This window comes from Ovis aries, chromosome 14 (assembly GCF_016772045.2).
Source record: "Ovis aries strain OAR_USU_Benz2616 breed Rambouillet chromosome 14, ARS-UI_Ramb_v3.0, whole genome shotgun sequence".
In the NCBI taxonomy this organism is placed as follows: Eukaryota; Metazoa; Chordata; class Mammalia; order Artiodactyla; family Bovidae; genus Ovis; species Ovis aries.
In genome coordinates this window covers 50,032,684-50,056,319 of record NC_056067.1, presented here as the reverse complement: position 1 = coordinate 50,056,319, position 23,636 = coordinate 50,032,684, and the positions used below count along the sequence as shown (strand labels likewise).

The 23,636-nt window shown below is 54.4% G+C and overlaps 2 protein-coding genes across 5 annotated transcripts in view; one reads left to right on the top strand and one right to left on the bottom strand.

Moving 5' to 3' along the window:
• TGFB1 (transforming growth factor beta 1) overlaps nucleotides 1–13,254 on the top strand; it is a 19,609-nt gene extending 6,355 nt beyond the window's left edge. The window contains exons 4-7 of one of the 4 annotated variants that reach the window (XM_042230710.2): nucleotides 1,379–1,456; nucleotides 1,610–1,757; nucleotides 7,429–7,582; nucleotides 10,348–13,254. In XM_042230710.2, the coding sequence (XP_042086644.1) occupies nucleotides 1,379–1,456; nucleotides 1,610–1,757; nucleotides 7,429–7,582; nucleotides 10,348–10,527 (560 nt within the window). In that variant the 3' untranslated portion in view covers nucleotides 10,528–13,254. 4 annotated transcript variants of the gene reach the window in all.
• Nucleotides 13,199–23,636, bottom strand: CCDC97 (coiled-coil domain containing 97). Its single transcript, XM_004015277.6, has 5 exons — nucleotides 23,530–23,636; nucleotides 19,847–20,302; nucleotides 17,728–18,006; nucleotides 17,165–17,294; nucleotides 13,199–15,372 (listed from the first exon to the last, which is right to left on the bottom strand). Exons 1-5 carry the CDS (start codon nucleotides 23,567–23,569, stop codon nucleotides 15,252–15,254), a joined length of 1,026 nt encoding a protein of 341 aa, XP_004015326.3. The 5' UTR covers nucleotides 23,570–23,636; the 3' UTR covers nucleotides 13,199–15,251.

Sequence of the window (23,636 nt, the reverse complement as noted above, 5' to 3'; positions counted from 1 at the left end):
AGGCCTGCCCTCATGGGACCCGCACTCACTTCTAGATACCCAGGAAATCTTGCCCAAAGCCCTAGCAGGCCATGATGGCCAGGGGAGGCCATAAGTGCTATAGGAGCCCAGAGTGGGTACCCTTACTCCTCTGAGGGGGTTCAAGAGAGCTTTCTGGGTGAGAATGATTGTGTTGAGACTCATGGAAGAGGTGATGGTTTGGCCAGAGGAAAGGATGGGGGTTAGGGAGCAGGTGCATACTGGGATGAGCGTCCTGAGTTGACTGTTGAGTCCAGAGCACCCGATACAGGGTCCCACACAATAGTGGGTGCTTAGGAAAGCATTCATTCAAGAAACCTTTCTTCTGGGATGTATGTATACATTCAGCTAATTCACTTTGCTGTACAGTAGAAACTAAACATAGCATTGTACAGCAACTACACTCCAGTAAAGGTTAATCTAAAAAATAAGAACTGATAAATACTGCTATGATTATTAGATATACATATTCTTTCAAAAGGGCTTCCCTGGTGACTCAGATGGTAAAGAATACGCCTGCAATGCAGGAGACTAGGTTCAATCCCTGGGTTGGGAAGATGCCCTGGAAAAGAGAATGGCTACCTACTCCAGTATTCTTGCCTGGAGAATCCCATGGACAGAGCAGCCTGGTGGGCTACAGTCCATAGGGTCGCAGAGTTGGACACAACTGAGTGACTAACACACTGTTCTTTCAAAAAATGTTAATAAAACCCGTTACTTTTTGTTTTGTATGTTAAAAAAAAAAAAAAGAAGGAAAACCTTTCTTCTGCACCTGCCTTGGGACAGGAGCCTAGGTCCTTGCATCCCATCCCAGTCCTGCCTGTGGGCCTTGGCTTCCTCATCTGTAAAATGGGGAACTTTGGTGAGGATTAAAGGAAATAACGCACAAAGAGTATTTAGAACAGGGTCTGGCGCCCAGCGCACTCAGGAGATGTTTGTTTTTAAGACAGAGGGCCAGGCCCAGCAGGGAACAAGAAAACAAGGTTCCCTGCCCCCGTTGTATCCTGCTCTCCACTGAAAACAATGAGGGGAATAAATAGCCAAAGACAAATGTCAGAGCTACAGAGGTCAGTGCTTTGGAGAAAAAAAAAAAACGTGCTGTCACAGTGGGGGGAGGGGCTGTGTCCAGGAGGGCTTCCTGGAGGAGGTGACCTCAGAGCTGAGACCTGGAGGAGGAGAAGGAGGCTGCAAGGCCAAGAACTGGAGCAAGAGGGTGCAGTGAGGGGGCTGGCAGGGGAAGGGGCAGGAAAGAGATTCCCCCCACACCCCAGGGGTTTGCGACTTCCTTCCTCTTCTGCCCACCCGCAGGGATGGGTGAGTTGCCCCCCTCATGCTGGCTTCCCTCTCCCCACTCCCACAGAGGAAATAGAGGGCTTTCGCCTCAGTGCCCACTGTTCCTGTGACAGTAAGGATAACACGCTTCAAGTGGACATCAACGGTGAGGCCCCCTCCCTGCCCCCCACCGACGCCTAGCAGTGATGTGTGTCTGTCTGTGTGTGTGTCCTCCCCTGCCTATCCCTGTCATCCATCCATCTGAGTGTGTGTGTGTCCCCAATCCTCCCCACCCCCCTGACTCCCAAAACCAAAGCAGGGTTCAGTTCCGGCCGCCGGGGTGACCTCGCCACCATTCACGGCATGAACCGGCCCTTCCTGCTCCTCATGGCCACCCCTCTGGAGAGGGCCCAGCACCTGCACAGCTCCCGCCACCGCCGAGCCCTGGACACCAACTACTGCTTCAGGTGAACCTTGCAGCCTCTTGGGCTGGGGGCGTCCTCGCCATCCGCTCAGTGGCCACTGCAGGTTGGGCACCTGGCTGGTGCTCTGCTTGGGCTAGCGTCTCCTTCAGCCTGGAGGGCTCAGGGCATGAGGTCCGAGCCTCGGATGCTAGAGTGTGTGCAAACTGGGAGTCCTCGGATGTATCGGAGATTTATTAGAATGTGGAACGCCGAACATGTGGGACTTCAGTATTGGAAAGTCGCTGTGTTAGATTTCTGTGCTGTGGGCAGGTTGGGGTTTGAAAACGTTGGGATTCTAGGATGTTAGAATTCGGTATTAATTATTGAAATCTGAGAATGTTGGATTCAAGAACTGTTGGGTTCTTAGAAGTTGGGAATTCAGAACTGAAAGATTGCCTGTGATGGGTACCATTGACCGACTGGAATCTCCCATTTTGGCAGGTTGGAGTCCTTGAATATTAGGTCCAGAATGGTGGAATCCTGTATTGAACTTTTAGCATCCATAAATGTTGGAGTTGGTGAAAGCCAGAATACTGGCACCTTGGAACGCTGGGACTCAGTCTTACTTATTTATTCTTGATTGCACTGAATCTTCGCTGCTGCTCGGGCTTTCTTTAGTTGAGGAGGCGTCTCTTGCTGAGGAGCACGGGCTCTAGGTGCTCTGTCTCCAGTAGTTGCTGCTTGCACACATGGGACCTTCCCTGACCTGGGATCAAACCCATGTCCCCTGCATTGGCAGGTGGATTCTTAACCACTGGACCACCAGGGAAGTCCCAGTGCTAGAGTCGTGTTAGAATCTTGGAAGCCTGTGATCTTAGAAAGTGGCAGCTTGAACCTCTGGGGAGATGGGCTCAGAACTATGGAATGCTGGAATGCAGTTTTGAAATACTGGGATTCAAGAATACTAAGATCAAAAAAAAAAAAAAACAGAATGCCAAGATCCTCGAGAGTGGGGATGTGGGAATTCTAGAAAGTTGGAAAGCTGTTGCTGTGTTAGAATCTTGAGATGCCAGTGTATTGCAGTCTAAAAAAACTGCGAAGTTGTAGTCTTGGAATTTTGAAATTCAGAGTTAAGAATATGGCAAATTTAGAAGAATAATCTGACCTTGGCCCACCTCTGCTAAGTACTTTGATGGTGCCTTTGGCCTTTGTTGCATGCACTTCTCCTGTTGGAAAGTCAGCTCTGTTTCCAAGGTCCTTCATCACTAGATCCTACCCTCTGCCCAGCAGCCTTATGAATGAATGGATGGATTGAAGTCTGAGTGCCAACCCGCTGTAACATTAAGAGAGAGGCAGCCAGCCACGTGAGTGACACGGTGTCACTTAGGAAATCTTGCCAAAAAATCAAACCTGAAGCCCATCAATAATGGTAGGTCCAACTCCCAATTTTCCAGAAATATAAGGACAGAGAAACAGTTAAACAGCCACCATGGGCATGCAGCCTGCAACATCTAGATTTTGGGAAACCTGACCCAGTTTCTTCAACAAATACGATACAAAGGGATGAAATAGAGAGATGAGTTTATTAGATTTTTAAAAGAATCTTAAAAGATGTATCAACCAATAGCCATGTATAGACTTGAGTCTTTATGTATGCGGACTGTTTTTACGTTTTTATTTACTTATTTGCTTTTTGGCCTCGCTTCACGGTTTCCAGGATCTTAACCTGACCAGGGATCAAACCCATGTCTCCTGTCTTGGAAGCATAGTCCTAACCACTGGGCCACCAGGGAATGACTCAAACTTTTTTTTTTTTTAAGATATTGGGACTTCTCTGGTAGTCCACTGTTTAAGACTCTGAGCTTCCATTGCAGGGGATGTGGGTTTGATCCCTTGTCAGGGAACTAAGATCCCACATACTACATGGCATGGCTAAAAAACAGATAAATAAAATAATTTAAAAGATAGTTATGAGATAGTTGGGAAAGTATGGACTCTGATTAGATATTTGATGATATCAAGGAATTACCATTAATTTTTTTGTGTGATGCTGTAAAGTAGTCTAGATTTCCTTGAAGATAGAAATATTTATGGATGAAATAATACGGTGGATGACGTGGGTTTCAAAATCATTCGTCAAAGGAGAGAAAGGGGATGCGGGAAGAAATACAGTGAAACTGACCATGACTTGATGTTTGCTGGAGCTGGATGGTAGAGACACAGAAGTTAAATATAAGATTCTCTGCTTTTGTGTATGTCCCATGCCTGTGCTGTGCTCAGTCATGTCTGACTCTTTGCGACCCCATGGACTGTAGCCCGCCAGACTCTTCTGTCCATGGAATTTTCCAGGCAAGACTACTGGAGTGGGTTGGTGTATGTCCGAGACTTTCCGCAATAAAGTTATTCTTAGCTTAACCACTATCTCCACTGGGAAGCCTCCGTGACCCTTTCCCCAACATCCAGGGTTAAAGAGTAGCTCAGGGTCACCTGAAGGGCTTGTTAAATGTGGCCTGCTGTCTCCCAGCCATCCCCACCCCCCAGTTTCTGATTCAGTGCATCTGGGGTGGGGCCTGAGAACTTGCATCTCCCACAAGTTCCCAGGCGATGCTGCTGCTGCTGCTCCAGGAACCCCACATGGAGAGCAGTTGAGTTGGGTATTGGAATCGCACACTTCAAATCAGAGGATCTCAGCACCCCAGCAGAGCTGGACCAGAAATGATAGATTTTTCTGGACAGTGGTTCTTCCCCTTCTGTGAATCTAAGACCTTTTTGAGAAGCTGAAAGCCAGGTACCTTTCCCCCCAGAATATGCCTATACATACACACATATGTGGGCTTCCCTGGTGGCTCATCGATAAAGAATCTGCCTGCAATGCAGGAGCTACAGGAAACGAAGGTTTGATCTTTGAGTCAGGAAGATCCTTCAGAGGGGGAAATGGCAACCCATTGCAGTATTCTTGCCTGGAGAATCCCATGGACAGAGGAGCCTGGCAGACTACAGTCCAGGGGGTCACAGAAGAGTCAGACATGACTTAGCAACTAAACAACAACAACACACATCTGTGTGCATGGTTTAGAGAGCTCAGACCCCTCCCTGAGCCTATCCATGGACTTCCTGATGTCTCCTTGGCCCTTAACAATATCTTATTTGATCTGACGTCCCCTGCATCTTTGTATAGATGAAGGAACTGAGGCCTAACGAGACTGAGGAGGGACCAGGCTGAGCTCACAGGAATCTTAGTTTCCTGACTTCCTTCTAGAGGTCCTGTGGCTCTTGAAAAGGCCCTGTCTTGCCCTGGGAGAGCCTGTGGCATCGCCTTCTCCTGCTCTGCTTGAGCTGACTTAGTTGTGCTGGGCAAATGAAGTCAGAGACCTCTGGCCCTGAGCTCTACCACCTACAGCCTACATTTGAACAGACAACATTCCCCTTTCTCTAAGGCTCAGTTTATTCCTCCTTCAAATGGGAATAATAATATAAGACCTGCCTTGGAACTTCCCTGGTGGTCCAATGGCTAAGACTCCACACACCCAATGCAGGGGGCCAGGGTTCGATCTCTGGTCAGGGAACTAAGATCCTCATATAGCAACCAAAGAATTCGCCTGTTGCCTGGAAGACCTGCCAAATACATATTTAAAAAAAAAAAGGAGACGACTTGCCTTGTAGGAAATTCTGTATCGATTTTTAAATAGGAAAATACATGCACATGGACCAAACCTAGAAAGGATATTCAAAGACTCTCCAGTTCTGACCCCTCAGTCCCCCTCCAAACAGACTTTTATTATATTCGTGTGGGCTTTTCTCTGGTTGCAGTGTGTGGGTTTCTCACTGCAGTGGCTTCTCTTGTTGCAGAGCACGGGCTCTCGAGTGCATGGACTCCGGCAGTTGTGCACATGGGCTCAGTAGAAATAGTTGTGCAACAAGGGTTTCATCACGCCACAGCATATGGGGTCTTCCCAGACAAGGATCAAACCCCTGTCTCCTTCATTGCAAGGCAGATTCTTCACCACTGAGCCACCAGGGAAGCCCGAGGACTGACTTTTGCATCTGAGCCTGGGACAGAGATCATGAGTACATGGCAGTCGTCTTACCCACCACCATTCTCTGATGTGCTTCTGAAAAGTCTAACATATTGATCAATTAATTTATACAGCCAACACTTGCTAAGCACCTGCCGTGTGCTGGTGACTATTGTAGGCAGTGGGGACACCTTTAGGGACAAAATAGACAAAAAGTCCTGTCCTCAGAGGAAGACAGGAAAGGACGAGATCAATCTCTAATAAAAGAGCAGGTGGCAGTAAGTTCTAAGAAGGAATATAAATCCAAGGAAGAGGAAAGAAAGAAATCATTGTGGTGATTTGTTTTTCCTATTCTGATTTAAACTTTTTATTATGGAAACATTTAAATGTATAAGCAACCAGGATGGTAAAATGAACCCCCATACACTCTCATCTAGATCAACAGGTGTTAAGATTTGCCCCCTTTCAGTTGCAGGCATTGGTATATTTCCTTGCAGAACTGAAATGTCGTTATTACGCTAAATGGAATTAACTATCTTTTTTTTTTTTTTTGGCTGTGCCTCATGGCATGTGAGATCTTTCCTGTCTAGGGACCGAACCCATGCCCCCTACATTGGAAGCACAGGGTCTTTACCAATGGACTGCCCAGAAAGTCCCTAGCAATTAACAATTATTTAGATTGGTATTTGGGGAAGGATCATCCAGGAAGGTCTCTGACGCAATTTGTTTAACTGATATTTATTGAGCACCTACTGCATGCCACACAGTGTTGTAGGAGGGAAGACATGTGGAGTATGTTTGAGCACATGTATAAATGGAGTGAAGAAACAGAGCCAGAGAGGGTATCTGTGGGAAGAGCAAGCCAGGCAGAAGGAACAGCACGTGCAAAGGTCCTGGACTGGGACTCAGGAACAGCAAGGATGCTAAAGGGGCCAGAGGACAGTGAGAGGGGGAGTGGGGAGGGGGTTGAGATCAGCTAGATCTGGTAGCTCCTTGAGCCTGTGGCGAGGACTTGGGCATTGTGCTTGTTCAGAGCAGAGGGGCAACATGATAGTCTCTAGTATGTGGCCCCAGAAGGCAGGGCTTTGTCTGTTTCATTCGTACTGAGTCCGCAGTAGACCCCAGCCCAACACGCAGTAGTTCAGTAAACATTTGTTGCACACTTAGATGTCAGTACACATGGACCTGCGCTGTGTTGTTTATGTTGTAGCGTGTAGATGCGGTGTGATCTGTGTAGCTGTCCCCTGTGGACAGTCATTTGGCTTGGGTTTTTTTTTTTTTTTTTGGCTGCACTGTGCAGCATGCAACGTGGAACTTCCTTGACCAGGGATCGAATCCATGTGCCCTACAGTGGAAGCTTGGAGTCTTTGCTTGTTTGTTTTTTGTTTCTTTTTTTGTTGTTTTGAAGCTTGGAGTCTTAACTACTGGATGTCTCCCTGGGAACTCCCTTTAGCGCCCTACAGGTGTGATTTGAGCGCTGCCTGAGATGATGCTTATGAGGATGCCCTTAGTGCAGTGCTGGACTAGAGGAAGTGCTTTATCAGTGTTAGCGATGATCACTGCTATTACTACAGTTATTTCTGTTATTGCCACAGAGAGTGCAAGGGAGACCAAGTTGGATACCGTGCTGGAGGGCAACCAGGGTGACACACACCCACTGCAGGGGAGGAGGGGCAGCCTTCTGCTCTCCTGACTGTGTTTTTCCCTCCCGCCTGCAGCTCCACAGAAAAGAACTGCTGTGTTCGTCAGCTCTACATTGACTTCCGGAAGGACCTGGGCTGGAAGTGGATTCACGAACCCAAGGGGTACCACGCCAATTTCTGCCTGGGGCCCTGCCCTTACATCTGGAGCCTGGACACGCAGTACAGCAAGGTGTGTCCGGAGCCCGACACCCCCTGCACCCCAGCTTGGGGTGGGATGGGGGTAGCAGAAACCCAGGGAGGAGAGGGAGAAAGAGAGGTCAAATCAGATGAATTGGCGAGATGGTAGTCAGAAATACAGGGGAGAGGAAGGTTGGAGGGGAGGTGATAATGGGATGGGAGAAAAGCTCGAGGCAGGGTCTGCAAAGTTAGAGACTCAAGGCAGTGGGAGACAGAGACACGGGGAGACCTAGTGCTAAAGAACCCACCTGCCAGTGCAGGAGACACGAGACGTGGGTTCAATCCCTGGGTCGGGAAGATCCCCTGGAGAAGGAAATGGCGGTCCACCCCAGTATTCTTGCCTGGGAAACCCCATGGACAGAGGAGCCTGGCAGGCTACAGTCCATGGGGTCACAGAGTCGGACACGACTAATGTGACTTAGCCTGTGGAGACCGGTAACTTGGGCAAGGGAGGAGGTGGGGAGATGGAAGGAGAAAGAAAAGGAGACAGATGAGAGAGCAAGAGGCAGGAGGGTAGAGAATTCGGAAAATGGAAGGAGAAAGACAGTGAGATACAAGCCAAGAGTGGAACATGGGGAGAGGCAGAGAATCAGAAAGACACGGAATGAGATAAGACAGGGGGAGATGGGGAGAGGCGGGCAGGGTGGCGGCATCCTCCCCACGACCCCCAACCCTGACCCCGCGCACCCGCCCCGCAGGTCCTGGCCCTGTACAACCAGCACAACCCGGGCGCATCGGCGGCGCCGTGCTGCGTGCCTCAGGCGCTGGAACCCCTGCCCATCGTGTACTACGTGGGCCGCAAGCCCAAGGTGGAGCAGTTGTCCAACATGATCGTGCGCTCCTGCAAGTGCAGCTGAGGCCCCGCCCCACCCCAACAGCCCCCGCCCCATAGGCCCCGCCCACCCGGCAGGCCCGGCCCCGCCCCCGCCCGCCTCACCAGGACTGTATTTAAGGACACAGCACCCCGGCCCCCCCCCATCAAGCCCACCTGGGGTCCATTAAAGGTGGCGAGAGGATTGGGTCTCTGTGTCGTTGGGCGCCAGACGGCGTTCTCCTTTCCGACGTTCTCTCACCCCCCCACCTCATCTGCCTCCTCCTGTCTTTGTCCACCATTTATTTGCCCCTCTTCACACAAAAACTTCCTTTGCGCTTGTTATGTTCCTCACTGCTACTGAACATTTAGATTTATTTATTGTTAGGTTTCTTGACTGAGCATCTTGGACCCTATTTTAAGTGTCTTACAATAATTAACTTTTGAAACCACCATAACAAAGCTCTGAGATAGAGATTGATAATACCCACTTTAAGAAAACCGAAGCCCAGAGAGGTTAAGGAATTGTTCCTGCCCACTAAGAACCTACTTTCTGGGGAGGAGACAGACATAGTAGCAGTGTGCAAAAATAGGAAAGCAGGATGGGCTAGAGATGGCTTTGGGGAGGAGGGAGGGCTTCTTGGAGGAGGTGGCATTTGGGACTTGAAGGAAGCCAAAATGGCAGCTTGGAGGAGGATGGGGGAGGGTGTTCTTGGTAGGTGAACAAAAGCAAAGGCCTGGAAGTGAAGTTGAACTTGGGGTAAGCTACACAGGAAAGAGACCAGTGCGGTTAGAAGGGAGGGGCATAGGGAAGGGTGTTAAGATCTGAGTCAGAAAGTAACACTCACAGGCCAGAGAGTAATAACAACAATTCTCCATGCCAGGTATGGAGCTTCTAGCTCACGGCATTCTCCCCACAGCTCAAGAAAGCAGGGGTTGGCAAACTATCTCCCGAGGCAAATTCTGACGGGCTGCCTGTTTCTGTAAATAAAGTTTTACTGGACCAAAGCCACGGTCGTTCCCTACTGTACTGTCTGGCTGTTTTAGTGCTGCAAGGGCAGAGTTGAGTAGAAAGTGTGCAAAGTCAAAAACCTTTATTATCTGACCCTTGATAGGAAAAGCCTGACAATTCCTGCTACAGGGACCATTTGCTCCCCACTCCACAGATGGGAATACTGAGGCACAGAGAGGTTAAGTGACTTGCTAAGGTCACACAGCTAGCAAATGGCAAAGCTGGGATTGAAATCCAGGCAGCTGGAGTTGAGGGTTTATGCACACGACTTCTGCACTGATCCCACCTTCCAGAGCCCCATCAAGGAACCTGTGAGAACCTGTTCTCTGAGCTCTGTTTGTTCCCATCTGCTGGGGTCTTGCTGGTGAACTCTGCCCTGCTTCCTCTTTCTCTGGCCTCTCAGTTTCCCCTCTTCCTCCCTGGTTTCAGTTCCTGTCTCTCCCTGGCCCTCTCCTTAACCTGTTTTGCCCAGTGACCCCCGTGGGGGAGGATGGTGTGAGTGCTGAGCTTCCTTTGTTGGGGGCAGGGGGACAGCAGCTCTAGGTCTGGATGTGTGAGTCCCAGCATCTGCCCCCTTCCAGCCCAGACCAGCGGTAGATGTGTGGTCACTCCTGCTGGCCCAGGTCTGGGAGCCATAAAGGGCCGGGCATGAGATGGGGGACCAGAGGAGGTCTCTTCAAGGAAGTGTTGCTGTTGTTAGCAGCCTCTGGTGTGAAGATGCCAGCAAGGACACGAGGATATGAATAGTAGTCACTGCAGCCCCACGAGGATGTGGCATACGTATGCACACATTCACACAGAGGTTCAGATATGGGTAAAGGTCCCACAGCGTCTCCTTAGTGCCACAGTGGACACACAGACACCTGCGGGACCCAAGTCACTGGCTGGGAGACCTGGTGTCAGTGTGACACACTGCCCCATTCCATGCACACAGCCCAGCCTTGGAGTTCCGCTGGGACACACCATAAGCAGAGACTGCAACGGGGACACAGCAAGACGCAGCGACACAAGTCTTTCCTGTGGGGTCCTGGTCACAACCAGCGCACAGCAGACAGAGAGGAAGAGCAGTGTCACGCACACACTCCTCGCAGCATCCGAGCCGCTCAGGAAATGAAGCAGAGACTCCGGTTGCGACCCACCAGCAGTTACACAAACATCCTCCAAGGGGTCACCGTCACCCACAGGCACAGCGTGCACGCACACGGCAGGCCCCACCCAGGAGCGTCCCACACACGGAGGCCTGACACGTCAGGGCCGCGCGGTCGTGCCCACTCGGCCTGACAGCTGCCGCTCCACACGCTCAGCCCGGGGAGTCCCCCCGCGGCCCTCCGGACGGCGGCCGCCCCGTCATACCCAGACGCACTGTCACACCCCGGGGCCCAGACGGAGAGTCCCCCACACCCGGACACACCCCGGGGGCCGCGGCCCTCACACGCCCAGCTCGCGCCTGGGCCCGGGACAAGTCCCGGCCGCGCTCCGGGCCGCGCGCTCCCGCGGCCGCCGAGCCCCGGCCCCGCCCTCGGGCCACACCCCGCCCACCTGCCCGGGCGCCGGGGGCAGGGAGAGCCGCGGGCTCAGCACCTTCCGGGCGGCTCCCGCACCGGGCCCCCGCGGGGAGGCCGGACCTCGCAGGACAGCCAGCCGCAGGGGCGAACCCCGGGGTTCGGGGGGGCCCCCCGCTCCCCTCCCCCGCCTCCGCGGGCAGCCCGGGCGGGGAGGGAAGTCGTGGGGGGAGCCTGGGTTCCGGCTGGAGCCCCAGCTTCCCGTCCAGCCCCCACGGGGCAGGAAGCAGGGCCGAGGGAGGCCAGCCCAGGCCTTCCTGCCCCCTCCCCCAGATGTGCCTGGGACCTGGGACGGGGTCAGTGAGAGAGGGAGAAAGGGAGGGGCGCGGTGAGAGGGAGGACAGAAAATCCCCTTCTGCCTCGATCTATGGACATCAGTGTGCGGTGTCTTTCGTTTCTACTGTGAATGTGTGTGTGTGTGTGACTGTGCTGCATTCGTGGCGCTTGCACCTGCTTTGTGTTTCTGCTGTACAAGCTGGTGTGCACTCTGGTTTCTGTGTCCTGACACCATGTGACTCGGTTAGCCTGTGTGTGTAAGTTTGTTGTGTCCCTGGGGTGTGTTATTTCTCTGGATTTTTTCCTCAACACTGTGCTCTTCTCTGGGGGTAAATTTGTACATTCTTAGCTTAAGTTTGAGTAGAAGTGTGTTTATGGGTCTGTGAGAAAAGTGTGTTTCCAGGAGGTACAGTGTGTGTGTGTTGTGTTTCCTGCTCAGGCTGTTTTCAGTATGTGTGTGCAACAGTTCCCAGTGTGTCTGTGGGCAAGTGGCCTCTGGGTTACATTGTTTCGTGATCAGTGTGTGTGGCTGGTATTCTGAGGATGTTTGTATCTGTGGGGTGTGTCTGCCACATGCTTGCTGTCCTCGCGGTGTGTGTGCATGTCCATCTCTGGGACTGGTGTTCTCAGCCTCTGTGGGGTCTGTGAGCAGGTGGGTCTGCATTCTGTCCCCACATGTGGGCTGATGACTTCAGTGTGTGAGCAGCTGCATGGGTCTCTATTTTGCACTGTTGCTTTGGAGTTTTCGGTGGAGTGTGTGTTCACGTTCATGGGCAGCTGCGTGTGCAGGGCTGCATTTGTGCTCTGGTGTCTCCAGGGCAGGGGGGCATCCTGTGTCCCCAGTGAAGCCGCTGGCGTCCCAAGCAACACGCCTGGCGGCCTCTGTGCCGACTGGAGGCTGGCTGTGTCTGCGGCCGCGTCCCCTTGCTGGCTGGTGCCACGTTGGCTTGGGGCTGGCTGTGGCGGGCAGGGCAGGGCAGGGGCTGTGGTGGGCACTGGACCCACGCCCGGACCTCGGTATAAATATCTTGAGCTGCTGGCGGCTGTGTTTACTCGGCCCCAGTCCGGGGGTGGTAGCAGCCCGGCAGGTCCTTGGGGGCGGGGGTGAACAGGCCACAGCAGAGTCACTTCCTTCTGGCCAGACAGGCCACAGCCTCGCTGCCCCTTCCCGCCCCCTTTCTGGGTGGGGGCGAGGTGGTGACCCCTCATCCTGGGCTCCCAGGGGCCACCAGTGAAGCTCTGACCCGCACATTCCCGTTGGGCTTCCCAGGATCTGGGAGAGAGACCAACAGAGTGGGGACGAGGAGGGTGGGCCAGGAGACAGCAGAGAGAGGGGTAGGAAAAAATGAGGGTGAAGCCAAGAGGAGCAGCTGGGGCGGGGAGCTGCGACAGAAAGGTATGGGGAAGCAGAGACTGAGAGGGAGGGAAAGACAAGGAGAGAGAAAGGTGGGGGGCAAAGCGGTGGGAAGAGAAGGGGTTGAGAGGGGAGATACTGACAGAGCTGCAGAGACAGCTCCCCCAGAAAGAAGACGGAGCGAGGGGAGGAGCAGAGGAAGGAGGGGACAGTGAGGAGAGGGGCTGGGACAGGCTTAGCCCTGGCGGGAGGCACAGAGGTGTCAGATGTGTGTGTGTGTGTGTGAGGGGAGCCGGCTGCCAGCAGAGCCCGACCAGGAGGACAGACCGGAGACACGGGGGTGGGGGCCGGATGCCCCCAGAGGGGCTCTCCCCTCCCTGACTCAGCCTCTCCGCCCACCCCAACCCCAAGGAGCGGGAGCAGAGGGGCAGGCGCCTCTCTGGGCACCTCAGTGTCTCACCGGCTCTGACGGGGGTGTGTCTCCGGGCTCCACCTCTGTCTCTCAGGCACAGACGCTCCTGCTCCACCATCTGACTAACCCTAATTCTGACTCAAAATGCTGTCTCTCATCACTTAAAAAATTATGTAACAAATTTATGTATGGCACAGTATATCACAAATTTAATGATCAAAAGGAAAATGTACAGGTCATCCGGGGCTGATACTTGTGGTATGAAAGACCCCTCACAACTTGAGGGCATGAACACAAGCACCTGAGACAAACATCCCACCCTCTTCATCTTTCCAAGCTGGGGGTCTGGCTGACGGGATAGCCCTGCGTCTCCTCCGAGATGCACCGTCGGTGCTGAGAGTATGCACTGCACGGGATATCTGTGATGGTCCAGTGATCCAGGTACTGACTAAACACCAGAAGATTCCATGCGTCTCTGGAGAGGAACGGCAGTGCCTAGCATACCAGGAGGGCCCCAAAGGCGTTATCCACTGTTGGCGGCCTCAGCAGCTGACCCACCTTCAGTCGGTACCCCCGAGAAATGGGTGTGTCCGTCCACGCTGCGTGGCCCTGAGAGTGGACAGGCAGGCCAGGAGGTGGTCTCAAAGACTTGGCCTTGAGTATGTGACATCTCCTTTCTGGGCTGCCCATGGCCCACACATGGAATGGGACGGAGCCCCTGCTTCCTGGGGCTGTCTGGAGGTTCAGTCCAGCATCAGGCACCTGGCCAGGGCCTGGCACAGGACCGAACTGCTCAGGAACTGGAAGCTTCCTTATTCAATAATCTGAACTATATTGACCACCCCTTCAACTCCAGCCTCCATCCAGCTTTCACTTTCTGTGTCTGGCCCTAATTCCAGTTGACCCAGAGGGCAGAGCCGAGCCCTGGGGGTCAAGTGCTGTAGCCCCAGGAGTCCTTGGAGTCTCCCTTCACCCTGGGCTGCATGCTGGAGGCAGTTTTGAGAGGGCTTTCAGGCCAGGCCATGGCCTGGCTCATGGGAGTGAGGGGTCCCCACACCCCTCTTCTCCAGCGTATGGCCTGTGTCCTCCCCCTGGCTCCCCCCTGGGCAGCCAGCCCCTTCTGTGTATGTCTGCTGGGGGAGCATGAGCTGAGTGTGGGGCCATGGGAAGGCGGGACGCCTGGGTTCCCACAGGCCGGCTGCTGAGTCACCAGGCGGCCATCTGGCTCCCATTAGCCCAGGGCAGCAGGGGGCTCAGCGGGGCCGGCTCTGTGGCTGCCTGGGGGCAGGGAGGCTGGGGCCGACTGTGTGTATATGTGGGATGACTCAGGACCCATGATAACAGCCTGTGCGTATTCGGGGAGTGTAAACAGGAGAGGGAGAGGGAGGTGGAGGAAGTGAAGGAAGGAAGGGAGGGAAAATTGTGGCTGGGAGGGGGATGCTGGGAGGGGAGAGTCCCTCCTACCCAACCTAGCAGGCCCGTGGTCCCACGTTGCTCCTGCCCACCTTTCCCAAACCTGAGCCCTGAGGGAGAGGTGAGAGCAGGTGGCCACTTCCAGGGTCTCCCCGCTGTCCACAGCAAGGCTGGGTTACTCAGCAGCCAGGCTCTGTTGCCCACAGCAGCCAGGATGGGGGATGCTCACAGCCTGGGGAGGAGGCGGGGATCCTGAAACCCAGAGATAAAGGCAGAGAGGGACAGAACCAGCACAGAGGCTGAGAGAGATGGGAATGTGTGGCCATGGGTCCCGAGAGCTGAATCCAAAGGAAACAAGGTACCAGGCACGGAGGTGCACCTGCGAGCCTGAGACGCCAGTGCAGAGCGCAGGAGAGTCAGAGCAGGGCTGGTGGTGGGGCAGAGTGGGGAGCGCTGCTCTGAGGTCAGCCTGGCCAGCTCCAGCCAGAGGGCCCCTGGCCTAGGTCCAGGGGAGGATGTTCATCCCGGGCCCTGTGGTGGGGACAGGGGCCAAGGCACAGAGGGAGGGGAAGAAAGAGAAAGGCAGAAAGGAGAAACAGGGAGGTGGGGAGAGAGAGAGACAGAGATAGCAGGAGCTAGAAAGGCAGAGAGAAAGAGGTTGAGGTGGGTGATGAGGGCTAGGGGGATGCCCAGGGACAGCTGGGGAGAGGGTGTGGAGACCACCACCAGGCTTGGTGGCACCGGGCAACCGCCTGCTTCTGCTTAGAGAAAGTCCCTGAGCTGGCCTTGTGCGGGCGGGAGGCGGTGGGCGGCCGCAGCCATCAGTCCCCGTCCAGCTCCGGGCTGGGCGCGTCCTCGGGCTCCTCCTCGTCGAAGTACTTCTCCTCCTCGTCCCGGGCCACGATGTCCAGGTTGTCGAAGTCGGGGTTGTCATCCACGGTGCTGCAGGGGGAGGGGCTGTCAGGGATGGGCTCTGCCTGCCACTGGCCTCCCCACTTCTCACCTGGTGGAAGAGCTGGGGCCCGGGGTGCCCCCGAAATCAAAGGCCGTTTGCTGGTAGCTGTAAGTTGGAGCTAACTTACAGTTGGGTTAGGCTGGGTCTCTGAGGGCTTCACACAAAAAGAAACACTTGCCAAAGAAAGATCTTGCAAGACAACTTCTGGTTTCTCTTAAAAAGCTGGAAGATGCAGTGACACATGGGCCCACATTCCCCAGAGGCAGTTCTTCCCAACCAGGAAGATCCTGACCCCCACCCCCACCCCAGGGAACATTCGTGGTAACTGGGGACATTTTGGTTGTTACAGCTTGGAGGCGGGGGCTCCTGCTGGTGTTCAGGAGGTACAGGCAGGCAGGCAGGCTGGTCAACGCCCGCCGCACGCAGGATAGTCCGCACAAGGATTATCTGGACCAAAAGGTCCACAGTGCCAACAGGGAGAAACCTTGTCCTCAGGCAACCAGGGGTCCTGTTGTGAGGACCCTCCCAGGCCTGCTCACACTCTCTGGTGCATGAAGCCTTGTCCAGTTCAGCCCCCTCGCCTCTGATGAGACCACCTGGCTCCCTCCTCACCCGCCCTGCGGCTCTCTGTGCCCCCCAAGACTCCTGCTCCTGCCCCCTGCAGGGAATGCTCTTCCCTCGCCTACCCTTCCCCTGCTGCAGGTCTCTGCTCCAATGTCACCTGCTCAGAGAGCCTCTCCTGGCCACCTCATCACCCACCCCCCTGCTTTTTCTTTCTGGCTCCCTCACTAGATCCTTTTTTGCCTTCCTCACTGGAGTGGGACGCCCTTGGACAGAGAATCCTTCCACTGGTTTTGTTCCCTGCTTGATCCCCAGAGTCTGGACACGGCAGCGCTGAGAACCTAGTGGTGAATGCAGGCCAGCAGCTCCCCCCTGACCCCCACAGATGGCACAGGCTTTGGCCCACACCACACCCCATGCTGGGTCTGACTTTCTCATGGGCACCTGGCTTTATGGTGGCAGTGGTGTCCTTACTGAGTGCCCAGGGCCCGCGCACTCTACTCACTGCTTTGTGTGGAGCCCTGAGAGTGATAAATGTCGAAGTGGATCAGCCAGAATTGCCTCTAGAGCTGGGGATCCCAGACTGGACCAGAGATGCTCCTGTACCAGGGGCTGGCGTGGCCGAGGCAATGAGGACCCCCATTCTACTGATGAGACCCGAGGGGCTGCTTGTTCACGTGTTGTGGGGGGTGGGGCCTATGCTGCCACACCTGATGTTTCAGACCACAAGGCAAGGCTGCCACAGTTAACAAAAAGCATCTGTCTTTTCACTCTGATACTTCACTCGCCTGTGTCCTTTTCCTTGATGCAAAATCTCTTTTCTCCCGGGTGGCCTGGGAATCTTTTCCCTAGGGTTGCACTGGAGAAATGAACGACGAGCCCAGCAAGGGCGCCCGGCACAGGCCCCTCCACACCAGGTGTCACCCTGCCAGTGACTACTTCCTGCAGCAAGGGGAGGTCTGCGGTCCTGGGGACACGTCGTATCAGGCTGCCATACCATCTACCCGGACAGGAATGTTTCGGTGGTCTATCAACGTGAAGCTGAACGTCAGCCCCGCTCAAATCCCTCTTTCGGGGGAGGGGACAGAGGCTCAGAGATGGACAAAGCTGCTCCAGGGTCACCCACTGACCTCTGATCACCCCTAAGCTGGGTGAACCCAGAGCCCCTGCCCTGTGGGGTGCTGGCCTGGGGGACCAGGGTCGAGGGCAGGGGAGCACCTGTAGTCAAAGTCCCCATCCTTGCCATCCAGGAAGCGCTGGTGCATGCGGCTGGTGAACTCCTCCCGCAGGATCAGCCGCTCCTCCGAGTCAGGGACCCAGGCCTCTGAGTCGTTGCCAGGTCTCTGGTCTGTAGGGGAGACACCCAGGGTCGGGGGGTGTGAGAGGTGCATAGAGAGCTGCATCCCTCATGCTGGGCGGCCCTGGGAACAAGACAGTGACCGCGATGGCCCTGTCCCTACCTTCCCAGGGCATACATCAAACCCGTGACAACGCAGTGTTTTGGAGGCCACAGAACAGGGTGGAGACCTGACACCTGAAGGAGGGCGGTCAAGGGAGGGCCCTCCAGGCGGAGGGAACAGCATGAGCGAAGGCCTGGAGGTGAGGGATGTCCTTTGAGGAGGGGGGTAGGGATGCTGGAGAGGATGGAAGGGCCAGGGTGCTCAGGGCGGGCAGGGGAGGATGTGCCATCTGTTCCTGCAGGTGGTGCCGCCAAGGAGCTAAGGCACACAGGCTGGGGCTGGGTGCGCCGATGCTGGGGCCCCCTGGCCCCCGACCCTCACCTTCCTCATCTTCGTCCTCCTCATCGTCCTCCTCCTCTAGGCAGGCCTCCTCCTCCTCCTGCTGCTGGAGCAGCCGCTGCTGCAGCTCCCGCTCCTGGTAGGACTGGAGCAGCAGGTCGGAGAGTGGGCAGGTGGGCGTGCCGGGGGGGCCAGGCTTGGGCGGCCGGTGAGCCGGGGTGCGGGCGCTGAGCTCCTCCTGGGTCAGGTACTGCCCAATGTACTGCTCGTACAGCAGTGGGGCCCGGAAGCGCATCTGCTCGTCGCTGAAGTACTCGCCCCCTGCATGGAGGAGAGAGGGTGGGCGTGGGGTCTGGGTCAGCGGGTGAGGCGAGGGGCTGGGTGGGGGTGAGCTTCTGGGCAGACCTGTGTCCACCCAGCCGTGGAACCATGCTGACTGGAAGCTGTAGACACACAAGTGTGTGACTGTCCAAATTCAGGAATGCAGTGAAACATGCACAGATGTCTGAGGTCGTGACCACGAGGACTCATGAACATGTGTGAGCACATGAACATGACCAGGCCTGTATCTACGTGTGGCCTCACGTGTCCCAAGTTTGTCGGGTCCAGTCAGGTTGTTGGACATTCTGGCCCCTGAGGCCCTGGTGGCCTAGGGCCCATGTGCAGCTGTGCTGGCAAGGATTTGTACCCCATGTGTGCGTGCACACATCAGCACACTGCTTGGGCCCATGTCTCGGAGCTGGTGAGCAGGGCACTGTGGGCAAGTACACTGCACAGGGGAGCTGGTGTGTAGACCGTGCATGCCTGTCTGCTGAGCCTCCTTCTGGCTGTTGCCTGGACACACCTGCACTGCTGGGCACATAAGAATACATCTGCACGGAGCAGGTGTGCGTGTGCACCGGATCAGGCCTCGCAGGGCACCTGGCCAGGTGTGGGCGTCCCTGTTGGTCTTCCAAACCCCACACCTCACCCCTCAGGTGGGCCGGGCTTCCCTGCCCCTCAGTCTCAGGGCCTTCCCACCTCCCCTAGCTGTCTGCCCCTGCAGAGGCAGCTCTGTCCCTTAGATAACAGTTCAGCCTGCCCAGCCCCACCCTCGAGAGCCCTATGCTGGGCTCCGTCTTGTCCCCCCTCTTGCCCCCATAGCTGTTTCTGGTGTTCCCCACCAGTCAGTCTCTCTCTCCTTATCTCTCACTGGCACTCTCTCTCTCTGGGTCTCGGTTTCTGCCTCCCTTCCCCTGCCCCTGTCTGCCCCCGTCTCTCTCTCCTCAGTTTCTACTGTCTCACCCGAGTTCCTTCATTCACTCACCCTCCCTCAGCTCTTCATCCCTGTTCCTCATCTGTCACTGTGTCCCTCTCCAGTCCCCCTTCTCTATAGCCTGTGCCTTCTCTCTGACTAGAGCTTAACTCACCCTCTCCTTCATTTGCTCTCATCTTTTAGCATCTTTTAGTTCTGGTGTCTTCGGTCACAAAGCTGCTTGTAATTACATCATGGGCAAAAGGGTAACAGCGTTACACAAAAATTTCAAAAAATTTAAAAATTAAAGAAAAGAGAAAAAGGTACTGATATTTTCTTTCCTGTTTTGTTTTTTTTCCAAGATTTTTTGAGGTGGACCATTTTTACAGTCTTAACTGAATCTTGTTACAACACTGCTTCTGTTTTGTATTTTGGGTTACTGGTCCCGAGGGATCTTAGCTGCCTGACTGGGGATGAACCTGGACCCCTGGACTGGAAGGCGGAGTCTGAGCCACTGAACACCAGGGAAGTCCCACTGATGTTTTTCTCCATGCATTTCACACGTGTGTGTGTTTCAAGAGGCCTTTCCTGAACATACTCCCCTGGGTTTCTGGCAATGCCTCTTTGTACAGTATGAGGTAGGGACCTAGTTTTCCTGAGGGATGACCAGTTATCACCGTGCCGGGCACTGTGTCCTTGACCCGCTGGCCTGAAATGGCACTTCTGTCATCCTCAAAATTCCAGCCCTTCTCACTGCCTGTGCCATTCTCTACCCGTGAGTCCCTGTTGTCTCTCCCTATCGCGCCCTGTCACCCCACATTTCTGTCTCCGTCTCTCCGGGATCTCCGTCTGTTTCTGCTCTCGCACCCTTGCTTCTACTTCCTCTGCCGCAGTCTCCCCTCCCGCTCAGCCCGTGTGCCCCCACACCTTGGATGAGCTCACGCAGGGCGGCGTAGCGGCGGTTACGCAGGCGGGTGCGCAGCGTGCGGGGGCGGGTGGTGCCTTGCCGGGCCACTTCGGCACAGTAGAAGTCTGCGCGGTGGTCACCGCGCAAGTGTCCAAAGCAGGCCAGGTGCTCCTCCCGGAGGCCCGCGCGGAAGCGCTCCAGGAACACCAGCGGCTTCTCGTGGTACAGCTGGCCCAGGATGGCCACCTTCTCCCGCTCCGTCAGGTCGGGCTCGCCCTGCTGCTGGCTGCACACGGGCAGGCGGCTGGCAGCCACCGCGCGCAGCATGGCACTCACCGCCGTGTCCTCCACTTCCAGGGGGTCGGCATCTAGGGCCCCTGGCGTTCCCTCTGCTGCTTCCGCCTTGTCCTGGGGTCTGGGCAGGACCGGCGTCCAGCTCAGCTCCCCCCAGTGCCCAGGACTGGGCTCTGTGTGGCCTGTGGGGACAGGGGAGATCAGTCACTCCAGGGATGGGAGAGGGGATAGGGGGAGTGGGTGACAGGGACTGAGTGCTCACTCACTCACTCGTTTCACATTTAGTGAGCACCTGCTATATTCTGGGCACTGTTCTAGGCCCTAGAGAGACCACCCTAAGCAAGAGATTGACAGTTCAGTGGGGAAGGCAGACAAATGGAAACATGATTAGTAGAAACAATAGTGTGTTAGGTGGTTCCAGGAGCCGTGCAGGAAAATTAAGAGGGAAGGAGGAGGGCTGGTGCACTGGGATGACCCAGAGAGATGGTATGGGGAGGGAGGTGGGAGGGGGGCTCAGGATTGGGAACACGTGTATACCCATGGCAGATTCATGTTGATGTATGGCAAAACCAATACAGTATTGTAGAGTAAAATAAAAAAAGAGAGAAGGAGGAGGGTATGGGGGTCAGGCTGCAGTTTTAAGTGGACAGTCAGTGAAGGTCTTGCCAAAAAAGTGACATTTCAGTTAGAGACCTGAGGCCATCAGGGACTGAGCCATGAGATTTCTGTGGGAAGTGGCAGAGGAAAGAGCCAGTGCAAAGGCCCCGAGAGAGAAGTGTGCTTGGTGTGTTTCCTTATCCTTGACCACTTCAGTCACTGATTCACTCTATTTTGCCTTTTCCCTTGTTCATGAAATCTTCCATACATTCACTAACTCCACTCACTCATCCATCCTTCTCTCCTACTCACACACATCCATCTAACCACTCTTCAGCAACTCTAAATCTGTGCTGGGCCCTGAGCTGGGCAACGCTGAAGACCCACTGAGGGATCCAAATCAGCTCCCAGGGAGCACCTGGTCTGATGGGAGAAGACAGACAAGGTCAAAGCCAGTACAGGCACTGGAAACAGAAAAGCTGAGGGCTGGGCAAGCCTTGGTGAGAGCTGTTTTCTCAAAAGTGGCGGGAACTGGAGCAAGGCTACTGCAAGCAGGAAATAAGCGAAGAGGGGAAGTATAGACAACTCCTCTAGGTAGCTTGACTGGGATGGGGAAGAGAAAGAGGGTGGTGATTATGGTGCAATGGGCTTCAGGGAGCGTTTTAATCACTGAGGCAAGAGAAGACTGGGCTGGACCATGTAAGGGGCTGTGGAAGAGAGGATAGATTAAAAAGATGCTTGAGAGGCTGACTAGGACAAGTCATGGGATTGAAGGGCTGGAAGGCGAGGAAGGCATTCAGTTAAGGTCCAGGCCTCTGGCCAGTAAACTGGTCAAACTGTCCCTGACACACAGGCATGGATGAGGAGCACATTTGGGGGAAGATGTTGAGACCAATTTGGGACATGGATGGTATGACAGGCCCAGGAGACACCCAAGGGAAGGCATTTATGAGACTGCTGGTACCTGGGGCTGGAGACTTCTCAGGAGAGAAGTGCTGCTCTGGGGACAGTTACAGAAGTCATCAGAGACAAGGAAAGCGGTGGAGCTGAAGGAAAAAAGTCACAGGGAGGGTACAGGAGAGTGTGTGAGGGATGAAAAGAGAGGAGGGACTAAGAAAGAGCCATGACTGGATGGGAAGGAGGCTGTGAGAGGCTAAAAATGGCCCCCCAATATAGCCACATCTTAATTCCTGGAACCAGTGAATGTTAACCTTACATGGCCAAAACCCCCCCCCAAAACTCAGAAGGTCTTTGCAGATGTGATTAAGGTATGGACCTTGAAATAGGGGGATTCTTTTGGATTATCCTGGTGGGCCCTAAATGCCATTACAAGCGTCCTGTCATAGCGAGATCTGATGCACCCAGAGGAGAAGGCAAGGTGAAGACAGAGCAGAGATTGGAGTGATGTGGGATCAAACCACGGAATGCAAGGAGCCACCAGAAGCTAGGAGAGCTGAGGAATGGGTTCTCCTTAGAGCCTCCTCAGCCCTGCTGACACCTTGATGTCAACTCAGTGATACTGATTTCAGACTCCTGGCCTCCAGAACTGTGAGAGAAGAAATTTCTGTTGTTTTAAGCCACTCAATTTGTGGTCATTTGCTACAGCAGCCATGGGAAACTAATGCTGGCTGAGCAGGAGGAGCCTGAGAGATAGGAAGGAAATCAGAAAGAATGGTGTCACAGAAACCAAAGAAAAACATTCAGTAAAGACAGAGGGGTCAATGGCATCAAATTCTCCAAGTAGTTTAATAAGAAAAAAAAAACCTGAACAGGGCCATGTGGTTTAACTACAGAGTGGGGCTTCCTTGGTGGTACAATGGTTGAGAATCCACCTTGCAATGCAAGGGACACCGGTTCAATCCCTGGTCCGGGAAGATCCCACATGCCTTGGAGCAAATAAACCCGTAGATCACGACTACTGAGCCTGTGCTCTGCAACAAGAGAAGCCACCACAGTGAGAAGCCTGTGCATCGCAACAAAGAGTAGCCCCTGGCTCTCCACAACTAGAGAAAGCCTGCATGTAGCAACAAAGAGCCACCCCAGCCATAAATAAATAAATACATACATAAATCTTTCTTAAGACAAAAAAAAAAACAAAAAACACACAACTACACAGGGAGGTCACTGGGGACCCTAATCAGTGCAGTTTCTGAAGGTAAAAGCCAGACAGCAGTGGGTGGAAAGAGGAGGCAAGTGTAAATGACTCTTTGGAGAAGATTAAATGGTATCTGGAAGGCGGCATGGAATCAAGGGATAGCTTTTTAGGTTAAAACTTGCAAAACAAAAGCATTTTAGGTACTGATGGGAGAGGCATCAGGAGAAATAAAGAGATTGAAAACGCAAAAGAGAGCACAGAAATGGATTAACGACCCTGAGTAAGCAGATGGGACTGTGGACTTTCGGAGAAAGGGAATTAGAGTGAAATGTGGGGAGGCGTTAGCAAAGAAGAGTTTGCGTGGGAGGGGAGGAGTCAAGGGAAGGAGGTAACATGAGAAAGCAAGGTTGGCTGAGATAATGCGAGAGTTAGCCCAGGACAGGGACAGGTTTGCTAGCCTGAGTTAGCCTCGTAAGGAAACGGGTTAGCCCGGGACACCGAAAGAACTGGAAGAGGTTAATTTCAGGGGAGGCGATGGGATAAAAGAGGTCAGCCTGCCAAGACAGGGGTTAATCTGGACAAAGCGGTGAAGCGGACAGGTAAGGCCGAGGACAGGTGCCCTCTTTTATACAGTCCTCCTTCACCTTCAAGGGGAAACATTTCACAGTGACACTGCAGCCCCACCCTCCTGCCGCCTCCGCGCGGCCAGGACCTCACCTTCACCAGGTTCCCTCGCCGCGGTCACTACGGCCTCCATCCCGACCGTCTACGACTTGTTACCCGCCGTGGCGAGCTCCTAACACCAATTCCTGACGCAGGTCTTT

Excerpts from the sequence above, each read along its gene's own strand:
- CCDC97 (XM_004015277.6), bottom strand. The coding sequence starts at position 23,569 with ATGGAGGCCGTAGTGACCGCGGCGAGGGAACCTGGTGAAG. Across the intron at positions 20,303-23,529 it reads GGCGAGGGAACCTGGTGAAG|GCCACACAGAGCCCAGTCCT; the intron begins GTGAGGTCCTGG and ends CTGTCCCCACAG. Across the intron at positions 18,007-19,846 it reads CCTGCGTGAGCTCATCCAAG|GGGGCGAGTACTTCAGCGAC; the intron begins GTGTGGGGGCAC and ends TCCTCCATGCAG.